General features: G+C 39.6%; 1 protein-coding gene across 1 annotated transcript in view; it reads right to left on the bottom strand.

The window, feature by feature from the left end:
* STARD13 (StAR related lipid transfer domain containing 13) overlaps nt 1-20,700 on the bottom strand; it is a 507,124-nt gene that overhangs the window by 398,961 nt on the left and 87,463 nt on the right. Inside the window, exon 2 of the mRNA XM_065403676.1 lies at nt 13,408-14,318. Within this exon, the coding sequence (XP_065259748.1) occupies nt 13,408-14,157 (750 nt within the window). The 5' untranslated portion in view covers nt 14,158-14,318. The remainder of the gene's footprint in view (nt 1-13,407; nt 14,319-20,700) is intronic.

Here is a 20,700-nt window from a genome sequence, read left to right as displayed (position 1 = left end):
TCCTGACAGGCCGCGTGCCAAAGGTTGCCAATCCCTGCTCTACTCTTTCCATATGCAAAGCTGCCGTGTACATTTGAAATGTGCATACCTAACTCTCTCAAGAATGGTCCTCTGTTCTAAAATCTGGTTTCCAAGGTTGTTAATTTACATTTAGATTCAACTTTTCTAATATACTGCAGTTCTATTACCGAGATCTGAAAGTTTGCAAAAGCTGGCACACATGGAAGGCAAACAAGCACCTATCTCTCCAGTTCCACAAGTTTTATTTCCTGTATTTCACTTCTCTCTTTAGTTTCACGAGTTTCTCTGCTTACTTCCACCTCACAGTGATATCTGTCTGGCAGGTCCTCCCTACACATGTTCACTGCTGTGACTTCCCTTGGATCCCTTTAGAGGAGATTACACATTCTCCACTTTGGAAGTTTATCTTTTGCATGTTTCTCTCTGCTGGTAGATCTTGGAGCTGGAATTCTCTCTCACACACACATACACCTGGCTTCCATGCTATGTTGAGCGTGTCTCTTCCTGATTTACTTAGTCCACCACAAAGTCATGACTTGAGAAGGATTTTATTTTTCTGTTGAATCTTGGCCACTGATCCAGATATTAACTTAACAATCAAACAGAGGCTTGTAGACAAAAAATTGATCCTACTGGGGTTATTCGCCTAAGTTAAAATCTTTGACAAACAGCTCAGCTGTAGCTTTATTCTGCTGTAGCAATAAATGAATTACTTGAACAGGTCTTCCACTGCACAGTTTACAACTATTTCCATCAAACATTTATAAAGGACATGCTTTATCGCTAATTCCATGATTTTACCATGCTGACAAGTGCTTCACATTCTGAATGTTTTCTATGAATACAGTAATGCCATCATTTGCCTATAGTGTTACTGCTCCTCTATGTTCCAGTAACATCACTGTGCGTATGAAATGTAGAGCTTTTAGAAGGCAGCACCACTTTCATAAGCTGGATTTCCAAGAACTGTAGCAACATGATTCTGAAACATTCCAATACAAATCAAATGTAAATGTCTTAATATTCTAAACCTCTAAAATGCTCACCCCTCTTACATGCTAAATCCTAAAAAAATTACACCTCTAACTACATTACCTAATCTTCCTGCAGCTCAAAGACGTAAACTTAAACACAGTAATACCTTATGAACAATCTAAAGGTAATTCATAGTGTTATTGAAACAACTCTGAGGGCCATGGTTCTTACACATTAACCCCAGCCTGGGGCTACATATTGTGCCATATAACTCATCAAGATCCCACCTCCTGTCATTCCTTACTACTTAATTGCAGCACCAAGTTGAAAAATAACTCTTTTTACACTTCAGTCTTCTTGGGCAGTTTGAAAATCTATAGGTATGTTTTTCTGTTGCTACATGTTACATTTTCTTGGTTTTCTTTCCTACATTTCTTTGGTATTTTAATTTTGTTAAAAATCTCATAGTTTAGATAACTGATTATGATACATGCAAAATGATGGTGATTTGTAGACTCAAGTGACTCACATTGTCCTGAAAAGCTAACGGCACGAAAGCACCTATTTCAACTAAGAAACTGCTGAGAGCTGTTCCAAAATAAAAATATTACATTGACTTGTTAGATGAGTAGTACTCGTAGTGCTGACCCGGGCCCCATTTCAGAAAAGAAATGAAATGTGCTTAAATGCTTTGCTAAACCAGGACTACATAGGGACATATTCTATTACCCTTACTATTATTGGGTTACGGTGACCAGACAGCAAGCGTGAAAAATTGGGATGGGGGATAATAAGAGCCTATATAAGAAAAAGACAAAAAAATCGGGACTGTCCCTATAAAATCGGGACATCTGGTCACCCTATGTATCTTATCCCATTTTCTTCAATGAGACCACTTGCAGAGTGAGGTACTTTTAAGCATAAGGGCAGCAGAATCTAGCCCATAAGGCATTTACTCAACTATGACAAGTGAATGACCAAACTCTGTTCTTTTTCCAATTCTTCTCCGGGGGTTCTGAAAGATAGTCATGTGATTTGCCTTCTTAAGGTCTTGGGGTACAGGTTTCTGCCACTTTCCAGAAAAGTGTATCTTTTTTGTTTGTTTGACGCATACACATTTTATAAATCATTAGTTCCTCTGCACGTGTTGTACCTTGTGTGGCAGCTGTCATACAGCAGCTGCAGTAGGTACCATACATGTTTATTGAGAAGAGAGACACAATATTTGTAGTATGCAAATGCTCTCCTACACAGCCACAGTATGTCTTTGCACCTCCATCGTGACAAGCTCTTAATATTATGATGCTGGGTCTCCCCAAGAAATACTGCTACCAACTGTATCAATATTATCCAAACTGCATGTGATTTTTGTGATGAAAAGTTTACTGCGGGCAGGGGACTGGACTCGATGACCTCTCGAGGTCCCTTCCAGTCCTAGAATCTATGACTCTATGAATCTATGAATAAGTACAACATCCATCCTGCTGATCTCTTCTGCAATAAGACGCAAATTTGAACCCACACCTCTGTATGACCACAGTAAGCAGAACATCACAAGATAGGCCATATCCTGTTGTGGAACAGGTACAGTATTGAGGACAGCAGGATTGCACCAAAAGGGGAAAATGTTCCTTGTGTACAATCATGTTCCACACTAGATGTGTGTAATTCTGAAACTTGTGAAAAGTTAATTTTTAAATTCATATTAAAGTTTCCGCCATTTCTGGAACAAAATGTGTCTGGTGTCTATTTCTACTAAAAGGTCACATGCTTTTGATGTTAGTGATCAAGTCCAGTGAGCTAATCCAGAGTGTTTTCCTCCAAGTCCTTCCTCATGTGAGGGGAAAACATATATAGGAGCTATGAATGCCACAAATTTCAACTCAGAAAGTTTCCTTCTATCCATTCCAAAGGAGATGGGGCTGAGGTTTGTCTACCTGTGGAGTGGGCAGGGGGAGGGAGACCCACTAATCCCATAAATCTAAAAAGGGGAGAAGAACTCAAATTGGTCCAACACCTCCAAACCATCCTACAGCTGCGCCACCCCTTCCAGATCTTGCTGCTATGTTTTCCATGACAATTACTATTCCAATACTCATCCACTCACCATGCACAGGAGGAACCCCAGGGAGGATAACAAAGTCAGCGTTATTTCCCATAAGGCAGTCCCTAGAGCCTTGCAGCCATTCTCCCTCAACAACTGTGGAGTTTTAACTTGATGGGTTGGTGGGAGGAGGCGGAGCTCCCATAGGATTGGAGAAAATGATGGAACAGGACATGGAACCTGTGCCTCCCCGGTCCTCTGGCCAAGCTCCACTGGTTTTGCCTCTCGCATATCTGAATTAGAGGAGGAAAGCTTTTTGGCAATAAAACTCTTAACTGGCAGCCCTATGATAAGCGTAGGTCTGTTTGCTGCCCTATTTTGATAATTTACACTGAATTAGTTATTCCCATGCTGATGCTTTTTTCCCCTTTAATGGTTCCTCTGTGTTCACTTGCTGTCAAAGGCCCAACTCTGTAAGTGAAAACTAACTTGTTTTTAATCGGAGATGTTTAATTGATTAACATATCAAAAAGTTACACAAATAAATGCATTTCTTTTGGAGAATCATTAATCAATTTCAAAGGATATGGATTTAGAACCATGGGCTTTTGTGGAATTTATTTTTCTTATCTACATACTTTCTTTCCCTTCATTTGTTGAGTTTTTAGTGTTTGTGAAATAGAAACATGAAAACAGAGGCAAAATGTAGGACAATGCCATGAAAACCTTCTCATAAGATCCTGACCAATTTGATCAGCCTTAATCTGAACTACCCTTACCATCATGGTCTAATCCTAAAAATGATGTATCATGCTATAATGCTTATTAGTCTTTGTCACCCAATAGTGATTATATAATGAAGACAGTTTTCTACTAAATATAGTACCAGGATGGAAGCAGAAAATGAACAGACATCAGATAATCAAGACCAAGAGAGAGATCATACAGTTCATCTGCCTGCCAATGAAGGATAGTGCTTTACTGCACATTTTCCAGGGTTGTTCCCAATCTAGTTTTAAATGTCCCAAGTGATGGGTTTTCGCTACATCCCTTTGAAGACTGTTCCAACAGAACACTTTCATTTTAAATTACTTTACAGTAGAACCTCAGAGTTACGAGCACCTCAGGAATGGAGGATGTTCATAACTCTGAACAAAACATTATGGCTGTTCTTTTAAAATTTTACAACTGAACATTGACTTAATACAGCGTTGAAACTTTACTATGCAGAAGAAAAATGCTGCTTTTAATCATCTTAATTTAAATGAAACAAATACTCCTGTTCTAATCACAGAAAGTTTTCTTACTTTGTCAAATTTTTTTAACTTTCCCTTTATTTTTTAGTAGTTTATGTTTAACACAGTACTGTACTGTCTTTGCTTTTGTTGTTGTTGTTGTCTCTGCTGCTGCCTGATTGTGTACTTCTGGCTCCAAGTGAGGTGTATGATTGACTGGTCAGTTTGTAACTCTGGTGTTCGTAACTCTGACTCGTAACTACAGTACTTATAACCTAATTCAGATTTAGACTTTTCATGAGTCATTCAGAGTTGGAGTTTACACTTTAAGGGTCCAATTTTGTCCACTTCACTCACCCTGAATACCGCATACTGGGCCAGATTCCACCACCCTTATTTGAATGGAGTAGTACCTTACTCCATGAGTGGTCCCACTGAAGTCAGTGTAATAACTGACAGAGCACGATAGTACTCCACGTAAATAAGAGCATTGGAATCTGGCACTGTGAGAGTAATCCCATTGTTCTGGATCACAGCACAGCCTACATTCTAAAACAGGGCCATAAGGAGAATTAAGGTTAGCTCCCACTCCAGTCTCTGCATGGCCTCCCCATAGCTTGAGTCCAGCCACGTAGAGGTTAGTTATTCATTTTGGTTCCAGTCCCCCAATGCTCTGACCAGAACATCTGAGATGGAACAGAGGGAGAAGGGGTAATAGGCTAGGTTAGTTATTCATTTTGGTTCCAGTCCCCCAATGCTCTGACCAGAACATCTGAGATGGAACAGAGGGAGAAGGGGTAATAGGCTAGGTTAGTTATTCATTTTGGTTCCAGTCCCCCAATGCTCTGACCAGAACATCTGAGATGGAACAGAGGGAGAAGGGGTAATAGGCTATTGGCATAGGCCAGTAACAGATTACTACTCAACCCAGAGCAGGGCAGCAATAGTATTTGAGACATACAGGGCACAATTGTATAGGTATGAGCTAGCCCATTGTGACTAGTGGGATTATTGAGATAACACACCACTCAGAGTAAGGATGGCAGAACCAAGCCTAAATTAAAATGAATGGGATTGGTCTGTCACAAGCACTGTTTTGCAGCAGCTCTACATAGCAGTAGTAGAAAGAAATTAAGTGACTTGCCCAAAGCTCCACAGTAAGTCAGTTGCAGAACTGGGAATAGAACCCAGAATTTCCAGTCCACTAGACCATGCTGCCTTCCTACCGCAGACAAGTCCACAGGCAGGGTTTCTATGCCATAACTGCAGTGAGAGCCAACACCTTTAAAGCCTACCCTGAGAAAGGCCGTTAACAGTCACTTCACCTTATACCCTGTCAAATGTCTTGATATCTTTTCATGACTGTGAAATGCTACCCTTCAGAATGACCCAAATTGTTCTGTCAATAAATGGGGATCAGAGAGACAGCTACAGTAGCTATTGGGTAAAGGTTTGATAGACTTCAGGCAGCAGAGATGTGAATGGTGGACAGAAGTGGAGCACCTCTGTAATATTGTATGAATACTATACATTGACCTGGTTACTGGGATGTGTACTGTATGAATATATTGGCTTAGTTTAGTAGGGGCCTGTAAGGAAAAACATGCAGGAAGGGAAGAAGAATGGCGCAAGATAAGCCATTTCTCAGCAAACCTTTTAAGAGGGTTGTTAAGAGACCATGCCTGGGCAGGAAAAGGCCTAGAGACCAAAAGATCAAAAGATCTGCAGCTGTTTAAAGGGTCTCTCTCACACATACTCTTTCAAGAGAAGGGGGCGGAGAGAGTTGTTCAGGACAGCTAAACAAAGAAGCAGACATGGTATCTGAAGAAGTTAGTCCTGCCTAGATTACCATCAAGGAATGGTAGGTAAGTCTTAGGGTAAAATAAGACTTTTTAAATCCTTTGTTCCCACTGTTAAAATAAACAATACTTTGACTTTAATAAAGCTGTATGGTCACTACCAATACAACTGGTCACAGACTCCCAAAGAGAAGAACCCTGGGTGCTGAACTCCATTGGGCCTGCTGGGTAAACATGCTTGAGACACAGGGTACCATAGCCCAGGGCTTGGTCTAAGAGTGGGAGAAGTGCAGCATCCCATCTCAGGATAGATAAAGGCACAAGAGGTGATATCTGAGGAGGTACACTCAGACCACAAAGGGAACAGAGGTGTGGTTAGCTGTGGAACCATGACACTTGGGCATTAGGAATTCTGTTTACCTTTTGAGGGAGGAGTGGGAAGGGGAGAGGGAAAACCTTTTTTTTTTTTTTTTTTTTTTTTAAGTCTATACAGTACAAATTGTTTACAGTGTTTATTTCATTTACAAAAGAACTGATATGCAGTTTTAGCAATTTGCTGTATTTACAGTGATTTTCCTCTGCTTAACATTAATTAGGCCAAAACCATTTGAGGCCAAGTACAAAGGCATGTATTGTTTTATTTAATTTTAGAAAATAGTATACACTGTATATAGCTAAAAACTCAACATTCATCACCCCAGGTACCTGCAGCAACTACGGTACTTAAGGCTGGATTCTGCCCCTTTACTCACTCTGAGTAGTACCTCCCCATTTGATTATTTCAATGGAACTATTTGCATAGCAAGGTGCTACTCAGTGTCAATAAGGTGACAGAATCTGTTCCTGGGTATGCTTATTAGGGGTTACCACCACAGTTCTACCAACACTATGCAGTGGAGCCCACTGTAAAGAAAGCAAAGCAGCACCCAATATTTTGTTACCGTGATAAGAAATAAATAGTAAATCTTTGAGTATTAAGAACCTTTAGTTTAGTTTTTTCCCTTAGCAACTAAGCTGTGTCTTATCCCTGTTTGGATCAATATTGACATCTAATGCTGGGTAGTTCAATCACAAGTACATATTACACTGGTCTACAATTTTTGAGAAGTCGTCTGCTTCAGAGATAAAATGTGCTATTTATTATGTATTTTGATGTGCTGAATTCAAATATGACAATTAAAACAACTGATTGGCTACTGTTTCTAAGATATTTAAGTTTTTACATTTTATGTCTATGTATATTGCGTAGATAGTAGAGTTTTAATCATAAATTGTAAACCTAGGTCTTTTCATGTGTTTATGGTTGCTTTACATGATAATATTTCACCTGTCCTGTTTATGTAACACTTTAAAAATCAGCAAAAGGGTTATATAAATACAATTTATTATGAAACAAAAGGCAAAAAACTATTATGTACATAGTTTAGTCCTATTCAGTGTCTACTCGGCGCTTCTTGGCTTGTCTCTTGTATTCATTAAATGGAGCATCTCTTGTCACTGTCCAGCAATAGTCTGCAAGCATTGATGGGCTCCATTTGCCCTGATAGCGTTTCTCCATTGTTGCAATGTCCTGGTGAAATCGCTCGCCGTGCTCGTCGCTCACTGCTTCGCAGTTCGGTGGAAAAAAATCTAGATGAGAGTGCAAAAAATGTATCTTTAGTGACATGTTGCAACCAAGGCTTTTGTATGCCTTGAGGAGGTTTTCCACCAACAACCTGTAGTTGTCTGCCTTGTTGTTGCTGAGAAAATTTATTGCCACTAACTGGAAGGCTTTCCATGCAGTCTTTTCCTTGCCACGCAGTGCGTGGTCAAATGCATCATCTCGAAGAAGTTCACGAATCTGAGGACCAACAAAGACACCTTCCTTTATCTTAGCTTCACTTAACCTTGGAAATTTTCCACGGAGGTACTTGAAAGCTGCTTGTGTTTTGTCAATGGCCTTGACAAAGTTCTTCATCAGACTCAGCTTGATGTGTAAGGGTGGTAACAAAATCTTCCTTGATTCAACAAGTGGTAGATGCTGAACACTTTTCCTCCCAGGCTCCAATGACTGTTGGAGTGGCCAATCTTTCTTGATGTAGTGGGAATCTCTTGCACGACTATCCCATTCGCAGAGAAAACAGCAGTACTTTGTGTATCCAGTCTGCAGACCAAGCAAGAGAGCAACAACCTTCAAATGGCCACAAAGCTGCCACTGATGTTGGTCATAGTTTATGCACCTCAAAAGTTGTTTCATGTTGTCCTAGGTTTCCTTCATATGGACTGCATGACCAACTGGAATTGATGGCAAAACATTGCCATTATGCAGTAAAACAGCTTTAAGACTCGTCTTCGATGAATCAATGAACAGTCTCCACTCATCTGGATCGTGAACGATGTTGAGGGCTGCCATCACACCATCGATGTTGTTGCAAGCTACAAGATCACCTTCCATGAAGAAGAATGGGACAAGATCCTTTTGACGGTCACGGAACATGGAAACCCTAACATCACCTGCCAGGAGATTCCACTGCTGTAGTCTGGAGCCCAACAGCTCTGCCTTACTCTTGGGTAGTTCCAAATCCCTGACAAGGTCATTCAGTTCACCTTGTGTTATGAGGTGTGGTTCAGAGGAGGAGGATGGGAGAAAATGTGGGTCCTGTGACATTGATGGTTCCGGACCAGAAGTTTCATCCTCTTCCTCTTCCTCGTCTGACTCAAGTGAGAATGATTCTGGTGCATCAGGAACCGGCAGTCCTTCTCCGTGGGGTACTGGGCGTATAGCTGATGGAATGTTTGGATAATGCACAGTCCACTTTTTCTTCTTTGACACACCTTTCCCAACTGGAGGCACCATGCAGAAGTAACAATTGCTGGTATGATCTGTTGGCTCTTTCCAAATCATTGGCACTGCAAAAGGCATAGATTTCCTTTTCCTGTTCAACCACTGGCGAAGATTTGTTGCACAAGTCTTGCAGCATATGTGTGGGGCCCACCTCTTGTCCTGATCTCCAATTTTGCAGCCAAAATAAAGGTGATAGGCTTTCTTAACCATGGTGGTTATACTGCGCTTTTGTGATGCAAAAGTCACTTCACCACAAACATAGCAGAGGTTATCTGCAGTGTTCACACAAGTACGAGGCATCTCTGCTCACTTTGGCTAAACAGAAATGTGTCCCTTTGCAAAATCAAACACTGACAAATAAGAGAGCACGACACTGTATGATTTCTAGAGCTGATATAGGGCAATTTGTTCAGCAGAGTGATGTAAGCTTCGTTATGATTGCATCATCCATGACTTCTAGGAATAACATGATGCAATTCATATCATGTATGACGCAATACCAGCTTCAGATTGCATCATTCATTGTTTTGCCTAAAAAGCAAGTACTGTCCAAACCCAAACCCAGTCATAGATTTATTCATAGATCCAGTCAAAGATGTATTTTAGTCATTTCTGGTTTAAATTGAGATCCCTTCCCTTTATAACTCACTTATCCTCCGCCATTCCCAAGTCAAGGGTCGTATATACTGACCCAATAGCATATCTTGAAAACTAGAGCCAATCAACAATTTTAAGCATCATTTTCGTTCTCAGTGACCCAGAATTAGTAAAGTTTGACTACATTTATTTCAGAAGCATTTTGGCTGTAGAGCAGTGTTACTTTAGGAATGCCCCATAGGATAGAGCTCAATCACAATTTCATAGCCAACTTTGGTAGTGTGAGGTTAGTCAGGATATCAGTCACACTATTATGTTTGGCAGCCATGTATCTATATGGTAAAGGTGATTTGTTTGTTACATTATTTTTAAGTTTCAGGGCTATTGATAGTGGTTGTACTCCTACACCCTCTTTACTTTGTTAACCTTTTTCCATTAGAAAGACATCACTACATAGCCTTATCCCAAAATAATGGGAATAACTAGATAACACATTGGACTGGGGCTAACCTAGAGTCATGATGAAAGCATCTAGTATGAATATAATGTGTCACTATTGCTAAAATTGCACAAACTTTTTTTTTTAATTACTGGAACCTTTCTTACGGTGATTTCTGCCTATTTAAATGGAGCAAGAGTCAGAAACAAGCCCTGCGTCATTAAATCTGCACAGTTTTTTAAATGTTTAGACATATTCTCGGAGATTTACTATGTTATTCCACCATCTTGTCTGGAAATATACAATCCATTATTTTGTACTATGAACTGCATCCTTTTTTATTTTATGGCCTGAGAATAAAGTAAACTAAATGACAACAATGCCTGGCTATTTCCTTTTATCTACAGGAATGGCCTTGAGTATATACATTCCGGGGATGTCATTCTTGCATTTCGATATATGTTTAGATTAGCTGGAATGTAGGCAGTATTGTTCTTGACTGAATGAGGAAGCAAGCCTTGGAATAGACGACTATGGTGACAACATAACTATTTAATAAACTGAACTGAGTGTCACTGGATCTTACTGGGCAGCTTTCAGAAAAAGCTCAGTTCTTGGGCTTTCTAATAGCAGAGGCTGAGAACAGTTCTTAATCATTTAATTTTTCCTCTGTGAGCGGATGGGGGTATCTCAATACAGTTAAGAAAAATGAAACAATGGTTATAATGATGACAGGAGAACTTCAGAAGTTTATGAAGCCAAAGCATCCATTTAGATGGACCGGGGAAGAGTTCAGATACTGAACTCAAACTATTATTACTCCAAGATAAGACAATTACTTCAGCTGAATTATAAAATAAATTTACTGATACATCAGTAGCTATGGGTAGAAGGATGCATTTCCCTCTAGCATTGGGGGTTGGGTGAAGTATTAGAGTGAACGGGTTAGTTAATTCTTTCCCCCCTTCCCCCACCCCCAGTAATTGCCCATCAAGTTAAGACTATTATCCTCTAGATTACATAAAATTACTAGAAACCCATGTGATGAGTACAGTATTTGACAGAGATCAAAAGGCCAGGAGATGAGCAGTGCCAAATATGGAAAAGTATTACGTCACTCAAAATGAATACTGGATTGGATTTGAATCAAAGGCAAGTCTATAGATAAAAATCTAACATGCTGTGTCTCCCAACATCTGTAACTGCTGTTCCAGTTTATTTTATTAATGTTGCAAATATATAAATATGACCACACAGATGCCTTCATAACCTTACTTTAGAGGAATGGAAACAAATGATGGGTCTGATCCTTCTCCCTGAAAGTCAACAGCAGAACTCCTATTGACTTCAATGGGTGCAGAATTGTACCCCAACAAACAAGATGAGATTCAAGGTGCATTGGAATAGAATTCAAGCAGATCATATTTTTGATGTATAGAGGCTAAAATCATATGCACACTTCCAGACTCAAAATAATTTAGCACGAGTATTTTTAAAATGTCTTTAAAACAGTAAGGTCTCAGTCTCCTCTCACTTACACTGGTGTAAATCAGAAGTCAATAGAGCTATACTGATGTAAAGTTGGTGTAAGTGAGAGGAGAATCAAACACACTGAGAAAAAGGGAGAAATAGAAGTGGGAAATGCTGTGGCCATCAGTAGGTCACATATCATTGTACAAGAGGCTATACCGTGATTTCAAAGGCACTGATCTAATAACAAAAAGGGGAGGGGGGAATAAGCTGTAAGAGTATGGTTGAACAGGCAGTTTCAGATTAACTTGTGCCACAAAGTTCAGGAGTGTTGGAATTTGTGGGTTTGTTTCTCCCATTAAAGAGATAGCTATGCATTTCTGATTCAGATCGAACTTCTCCAAAATTCAGCGTGTTTGGATCCACGTGCCTGGTCTGTGACCAACTATAAAAGAAATAGCTTCGTTTGCTAATTCTCCAGACTAGTGAGAGTTCACTTGGAAAGCATCTATGAAATTCTTTTGTACTCCAGCAGTTCCAGAGAAGATGGGTAATTACTCTCTGCTGGAAAGAATATAGTTAGGAGGTTCTCATTACTGTATGTTTTTGGAGTTTTCCTAAACCTCTCTAGGTTTTTTAAAAATAATTAAAAAAATCCATGGCACAATAAATCAATAGATAGAGGATATTGCTTTAATTTAATTATATTATGGGCCAGCAAAGGGGAGTAAAAGGATAAGATATTGACTACGTGCATGGGAAGTGGGAAGCAGCTTCCATAGAGCCACTACTCTTACTTCCTCTTAGGAAACCGTTGGGGAAAAAATCAGGAAAATGAAAGTTACAGTATACTCCATCCCCACAAGGCAAACTCAACTCTGCCCCTAGAGCTGGCAATACTCACTGGGAATGTTTTCCATTGCTAGCTAGCACAGCCACAACAGGGCACAGGGAGATATATTTTGCACCAGGTATAGAGCTGGTGCAGGGTATGGCCTTACCACATCAGGGGAAAATGAGCAAGCCAATTTCCCCACCTTAGAAGGAAACAAGAAAAATGACACTAGTTGAAAGCTCAGATTAATGGAAATGTAGGAAGCATAGATGCTGGAACTAGAGGTGTGAGGGGTTCTGTAGCACCCGCTGGCTTGAAGTGGTTTCCATTATATACAGGGTTTACAGTTTAGTTCAATGGCTCTCAGCACCCCCGCTATACAAATTGTTCCAGCACCTCTGGTAGGAAGGAAGTTTGAAGAAATAGAATTGGTTGGTTCAAAAGCTTTGCTGTCTTATTACTCTCAATGTAGGATATAATGTTTTACACTGGCCTTATGCCATTTATGTTATGTTATTTTGAGAAATTATGAAGGGAAACTCTTATATGTAGCACGGTATGCACTACAGGTGTAATTACCATATTTCCAATTAGAAATATGAATGTTTCTTAGGATCAAAAATATATTTATAGAATGTTTATGTGCCAACTTGAGGAAGTTTTATTTTTGACCGTTTTTAATATAAAAAATATTGGGCCAATTTCATTGGTACTTTCCAGCTGCTTTGTGACACTCTGACAGTGATAAGCAGCTGCAAAACTCTCTTAACTAGCCAGCTAAAATGGGTTTACAGCTGCTTTGTGTCAACCAAAGCAGCATAAATCAGCCAGAGCATATTAAATGAATTAATCTGTCCCATAACTTTTTCTGTTAAAGATTTAGTACTAACATGTAAAATATAGGCCTGATCCATTTATACAGAGAGGGATGGAGGCCCAACTTTTGAATATTCTCTATGGTGAGTTTCCAGAAAAATATGTTTAAAGGCATTCCTCAAGTGAACTATAACCATTCTTTGCTTTAAACTACCCAGTTGGTTGATTGACTCTGTACCAATGAAAGCAATATAGTCCATTAGTAAATATATAATAAAATAGCCAATCCCCCATTAACCAAGCTGCTAAAGTACAGCTTGCCCGTTTGGAACAAGAAATTAGTTCATCTTACCACCATGTCCATTTGTTTTTCTTCCTTTTCATGGTCATTCAATTCCTTTCCAGTGTGATCATTGCAGCCATCTAAATGACAGATATCCTGGCTTCTGGTATGCTCACATTTATCTTGTTTCCCAAGGAGAATAGTCCTTTTATAAAGACCATTGTAAAATGCCCCATACAGTGGCAGCTCTGTAAAAACATCATCATCATCATCTTCCTCCTCCTCTTCAGATGAAGAAGCCTCTGTGTCTGTGACCTCACAGATATGGAGTTTAGAGTTAGCGCTATGTGATAAAAATTCAAAATCAGAAAAAGTGATCGCACTTGGTTTGTGTGTTATTACTCTGATCTCTTGAACCCTCTCTGATTTCTCAGCTGAGCTTTCTCTTGGAAGGAGCAGTGAGGAAAATGCCTCATGTGAGGGCAGGTGTGTAAGACTGTCCTTAGGTTTGTGCCCTGAAGAATACAGTAATTTTCCACAAAGATGCTTTACCTCAGGCTCAGCAGCAGCAGTAACATGGCCTGTAACCCTGCTTGGTTCCAAGGATGTCTCAGTGTAGCTTACTAACTGTGACATAGAACTCAATTCGGATTCAAGCAGAACATTATGGAACTCAAGTTGGGAATCACATTCTTCTACCTTTGTTTCATATTTTGCATTTTTTGACTCCTCTGAAGTCCCCAGACATGTGGCATATATAAAATATGGTGACACCTGCTCCTCTTCAAAGAGCTTAGCTTCCATTCCGGCAGATTTCATCCATCAGAGGTCAAACTCCACTTCATTGCTGGATGTCTTGAGAGCCTCTATTCTCCATGCTGAGTCAGAAAATGTCCTTGTATTATTCCTTCAAGACCATGGTCAGAGCACCATTATTAATGGTTGGAGATTGATGCAAATGATCCAAATCTTTTCCATTCCTGAAATACAAAAAGGTAGGTTTTATTGATGCTACTACACTTGCGTTTTGAGTGCAACAGTGGAAGCAATCTGAACATTTAAAACTCCATATAAAACCTAGGGCAAGATCATCCCATAACATTTTTGCTGCAAACAGATTAAATTAATTGAAAACTTGAGCAGCTTTCGCCTATTTACATAACTGGTTATTAAGAAAGATGAGGTAAATACAGAAATGTTTTTCAAATATTGGCTCTAAATATGCACACAATAGACCAAAATCGTTCTGACTGACCTAATGCATTTATTGGGTAAACACAATGTATTTTAAAACTTATCTACATATAATTTTCTGTGATCGATTTTTTTTTTTTTTTTGGTCTGTCAAATCCCTAAGGGCTTTGAGATTTTTTAGTTGAAGCTAGTATAATGTGGAGGGGAAAACAAAGGTTACTGACAGAAGATACTACATTAAAATAGACTCATGGGTTTGCTTTAAATTATAATGTAGAGTTAAAACTGAAATTCTGTCCTCATCTGCTCTGAGCTGCCTCAATATTATAGCACTTGTGAACAATACAATTAACCATTTTCAGATGCAATGCAAAAAGGGAAGGCTGACTATAGAATTTCAACTGTAACTCTAAGTTGGCTGGTTTAAGTCACTCTTAGGGCTATCTTCTCTACTCAGATCCAGTCTGTGGATCCCCGAAGCACCAAATGAGATGCATATCTGACTTTGGGTCCAGAAATCAACGATTCACTTATACTGGCTCATTTATGTAATTTGTCTTTTGTTACAGATCAAATATTGATAATCCTCATTTTAATGTGTGTGACAGGATGTCACATGTGAGAACAAAACAGAACAGAACCTATTCAAAATGTTAATGGATGCTTCAGCCTTTGATGGCATGTGGCAAGCCAAAGAGAAAAGGCATATTAGAAGCCAGCATTATGACTGTCAAAGTGAAAAGCAGACAAAATACGAAACTGGCACATGATATGCTTTTCACTGCACATATTAAAAATGACCAATGGACATTGGCGAAGCATATTTTATTCCTGGGCTATATATATTGTTATTGTAACAGTCATGATTAGGATATGAAAAATAGAGAAAAGGTATTTTATATATGCACAACATCTTCTTCATTATGAGCTTTATTATACAAGCTTCAACTGTAGATGTGTACACACATACACTCCATTTCTTGGTCAGACAGGATGAATAGGCCAACATTTGCAAATGTAGGTGGCTAGCCCATTGGAGACCCTGAGCAGGAATATTCCTCCCACCATCCCACATACTAATAATTAACTGGGGGGGGGAGGCATAGAGCTGCTCGGGGCCCTAAGCAATTGCTTAGTCTGCTTATGCCCAGCACTGGCGCTAGGTATTTGAAGCCTAAAGAGAGGCCCCTCAATAAAAAACAGCCTGCCTTTCAGAAGTGCTGAGCACCCACTTGTCTCCTTAACATCTCTGTGAGCTGCAGGGGCACAGCATCTCTGAAAATCAGGTCACTTATTTAAATGCCTAAATACTGAGATAGGTGCCTAACTTTGGCCACCCAAGTTTGTAAAGTTTAGCAATAATGAATAAGGCCCCTGCCAGTTCATGTGAATATTGTTTATTCCTCATTTGAAGGTGTATCTTTGCCCTCCACTCCCCTGGCATCCTATATCCTGATGAAGGGCATACCCCTATCAGCCACTCTCCTACCCTACCGTACGTGTCACCTAAGGATTACTATAATAGTACTGACCCAAGGTCTGTCTAATCCTGTAGCCTGTCTCTAATAGTTGCCAGTACCAGATGCTTCAGAGGAATGTATAAGAACCCTGCAGTAGGCACATATGGGATTAGCTTCAGTCTTGAAGCATGACATGTAATATCTCTTTCACATTTTTAAATCAATTATAACAGCTCTGGCTATTCTTGCTAGTCATATACATATCCGATCCCTTTTTGAATCTTGCTAGTCTTGGCCTCAGTGACAGTGATGCTACAGTCTATTTATACATTGGGTGGGAACATATTTCCTTGTCTCAGTTCTGAATTTCCCGCCTTTTATTTCCATTGAATGTCTCCTTGTTCTTGTGTCATCAGACTGGGAGAACAGAAGAACCTAGGAGTGGGCTTTTTCTGTGCTGCGATGGAGGGTACTTCAGGGACAAGGAGTGGGGAGAGGAGAGGATGTGGTTCTCCAAGCTTCATATTTCACCCCTCTCCCTTCCCCGTGGGTGAGTGAATGCAATGACCAAAAAAAAAAAAAAAAAAAAAAAAAAAAGGATATGGGAGACCAAAATACAGTAAAACCTGCCAAGAGTGACCACTCATGGGAATTAGCAGAAGGTTTGTAAGAGGTGGTCTCTCTTCAAAGGTTTGCACACCAGAGAGCGGTGGTGTTCCAAGGCCTCTGCAAGTAGTCATTTGTGACAGGTGGTTCCTCTTCAGAGGTGGTCTCCAAGGCAGGTTTTGTTGTACAAGTAAGTAGGGACTGACATATAGACATTTATAGGTTAAACATTGATCATATTTGGCAGAAGTGTGGATTTAGAAGGCCCCACCTATTGCAGGATCTTAACGCACAGATCTCTGGAAATTCAGAGGTGAGTCAATGTAAATTCTGTTGCTTTAGTCACTCACATAAAAAGGTCTGCAACACGGATCTGCAAGACCGCAGAATTAGTAATACAGATACGAATATCTGAACTTACAGGTTCTAAAATGCAATAGTAAACTTGCTGGAAAAGGTCTTTAAACCTTGATGAATGGAGACATTAACTTGATCATATTTGGGTGAGCATAAGTCTGTATTCTAATGCTAGCTACTACCAGGCACTAATGTAGGTAAATTTTTTGTAGAGAAATAGAAATCTTTAGGACATGTTTGTTTTGTTTTCTCCTGGATTAAAAGAAAACAGATGCTACCTCAAAGTTTCTCAGCTAGCCTACTTTGAATTGACTGGTTTCAGAGTAGCAGCCGTGTTAGTCTGTATCCGCAAAAAGAACAGGAGTACTTGTGGCACCTTAAAGACTAACAAATGTATTTGAGCATAAGCTTTCATGGGTTACAGCTCACTTCATCGGGCTGTAGCCCACAAAAGCTTATGCTCAAATAAATTTGTTAGTCTCTAAGGTGCCACAAGTACTCCTGTTCTTTTTGAATTGACGGGAATCAAACTAAGATTGCCCCCAAAGCAGCTTAAGGAAAATCACAAAAGAAGCTGCACAGAAGCATTACAAGAGGTAAAAAGTGCAATACAATAAGCATAGGAACATATACCACTCATTACGTAATAAGAAATGTATACTGGCAGCCTCAATTTTATTTTCTAAAGAAAGCTTCATACAAATCCACATTACATTCAGTAGAGATTTTTAATAGCGCAATTAAAATGCTAGAGAATATTAAATGTCTTGCAATCTGATGCCTGGAAATGTGTATGTACATGCATACACACAGTCACAATCATCATGATATATTGGTCTGATCCTGTTTTTCTTGCACATCCAAAACTCTCATTCAAGTCCATCAAATTTTGGATGGAGACCATAACCAGTGTACATGTTAGTTTTAACCATAAGCTGGGGAAAATGGACAAAAACGTCTAATACACACATCCTCAATTGCATTTTCTTTATTTAATAAAGAGAATTATTTTCTGTGGCAAATGCTGCATTGCAAATGAGCATACTTTTTCATATGGTAATTATAATAGATAACTTATGTTATCTCTGCAGGCATTGGTTCAATTGGTACATTTTAGTATTTTCATGTTCAGTAAAGTTGGCATGTTAGAAAGTTGCCATTAGAGTATATCAATGTGTGGAATTTCTTTACTTTTCATTAAACCACCTTAGACTTGAACTGACAAACTAAAGTAATGAAACAAGCACTGACCTAGGCTGCAATAGCACACATCTCATTTTAAATAACTGGCTTTAACCCCCAAACTGCCTTATACGTTTGTCTCCGTTTTACGGTAACTTTGTTTAAGGACTACTGTTCACTTAGAAACTATCTTTCCTTACAAATGAAGCAAAAAGATTTGAGAAACACAGACCAATACAAACGAGGCGATCAGGAATACTTCTGTTATGGAGGATATTTTTACCTGTTTTGTAAGATAACCCCATATTTTTCAAGTCAGTTAATTTCCATAAGTGTAACAACAGGAATTCAGGAGACAGAACGATCCTCCAAGTCTTGGGGCAGGACAGAAAAAGAAGTGAATAGATCCTTAACAAAAGGCATTTCAGCTAGCTTGCTGCACAAGGACTCTGTCAACAGAAGTATGTGTGAGAATCCCTGGGGCTAGAACAGCCTTCTGCAAGCACTGGCCAAATTATTCAGAGAAAGAGACAGACAGGAAAAAAAGGGGGAGAAAGAGAGGGAGGGAGCATGCTTGGTAGGAACACCAGGCACTTCTAAAAATACAGTCTGACCTCATTCTTCACACTATACCAGACCCTAACACTACCTTTATCACCTGGAGCCAGTTTCATGTTGACTGCGGGATGGTTTTGTTGCTGTCAGTTTTTGAAAGATCAGGCTGAGAAACTCCTTTGGAAGCTCTTTTGAGCCAGCATGAAGGAACCCAAAAGCAGCTTCCCATATTACTTCCAAATTACTTCCATTACTACTTTGTTTGTGACTTTAAGAGCTGCATTTACAGCCCAAATTTCAGTATCCCTCCCTTTTTGCAATCATAGTTTTACAGATAATTTTGCACACACTATTAAGTGTGCACACAATTTAGGTCACTGGGACATCCAAGTCCCTGACTGTATTTACAAATCAGATATTTGAAAATCTAGTCTGAAAAGTGTAACCATGAAGAGAACACAGAAAATTATGTGGGAGAATTCTAATGAATTAGACTTATTATAAAAGAATTTTCTGTGTTGCTTTTGATCAGAACAGATAGTACAAATGGAAAAGCTGCAATACTAGTCCTTTTGTAAGGAATTTTAGATCTGAATAACTAAGAAAAAGTTATATAACATCTTTCATCCTTAAATATCCAAAAGCACGTTACAGACTGTGGCAAATTCTACAACCCCACCGACTCATTTCACCAAGTCAGAATAGATCTATAGAGGTCTAGAGGGAGAGCTCTAAATTTTGGGCGTATTTATGCCTGATGCAGCTGGATTGACTTGATTAGGGCTACACAGGGTGTCAATCACCACAGAACTTGGCATATATATGAATGAGTCACTCAGCAAAATGCAGCCGTCTCTTGAGTAGAACAAAGCAGCCATTCTTCAACAATTATACTACACAACAATTTTAGTTGTCAGCAGAGGAAGTAAAGAATCTATTTTCCACTTTAAACTATAAGGGAAATTTTTGATAGGCTGAACATACATTAGACATGTTTGAAGTTAATTTGGTCAGGGATGTTAACACCCTTGCTGCTGTGAAATCTGCCTTGGATTTGTGTCTCAGTCTAACAACATCATCCTCAACAGCACTGCCAATGCGAGGATTGTGGGGAGTCAGTCTGTACAATTTATTAATACTGGCTGATATTATAAACTTATGACACTTCTGTATCATGGATGGCCTCTCTGTCTACCCACCATTGCTAACAAACCTTGAAGCATCTACCTCCCAAACCAGTGACAAAAGTGAATAATTGAGGACTAGCCAAACTTCAGTGAGAACAAAAGAGTAACTGTCCCCTAGGGGAACCCAGTTCTCTCCAACGTTCCTCAACAGAGGACTGGAGGTTTGGAGAGTAGAAATTCCCCAAGAAGGACAAAGAGCCAGTGGTGACAAAGTAGGAGGTTGTAAAAGGACTAACAGGAGGAAGACTCAAGAGACACACACAAGAAGTTTTGGGCAGAAAATGGATTGGCCAAGGTCAAAAAGTCTCCATGTTTCAGAACCCAGGCCATGTACTGCAACAGAATGACCCTGGATGACCCTGACCCCAGCCTAAAGAATGCTCTGGAGTGGTCAGGAAACTGAAGCAGGGAAATGCATTTAGGGTTTATTATTTTTGTAACAGAGCTTAGACATTTTGACTGCAAAGGTCTCAGCTCTCAGGAGGGGGAGCCAGAAAAAAGATCTGCACCTGGAGAGTGTGACACCCAAGATAGGGACAGTGCCTCGACTCGGTTGAAGCTCTGGAGGCTTAAAACTAATGGGATTCAGCAGCTGGATCCTCTCACAGCAGTCTGGTAGTGGCCAAGGGGGAAGCTCAACTGGAGCTATACCAGCCCCCTAACACCATGTTGGAGCAATGGTTTAGTTGTGACTTAGAGGGAAGAACGCCACCTACACAATCACTGACAGTACTCGGAGAACCTAAATATTTACTGGATGAATTTTTTTCCTTGTTAGTTTATGTAATCTGGGTCTTGACCTTACAAGTCTTTATGCTATG

This window comes from Emys orbicularis, chromosome 1, assembly GCF_028017835.1.
Source record: "Emys orbicularis isolate rEmyOrb1 chromosome 1, rEmyOrb1.hap1, whole genome shotgun sequence".
Taxonomy (NCBI): domain Eukaryota; kingdom Metazoa; phylum Chordata; order Testudines; family Emydidae; genus Emys; species Emys orbicularis.
The sequence above is the reverse complement of the archived record's forward strand: the minus strand, read 5'-3'. Positions and strand labels throughout refer to the sequence as shown.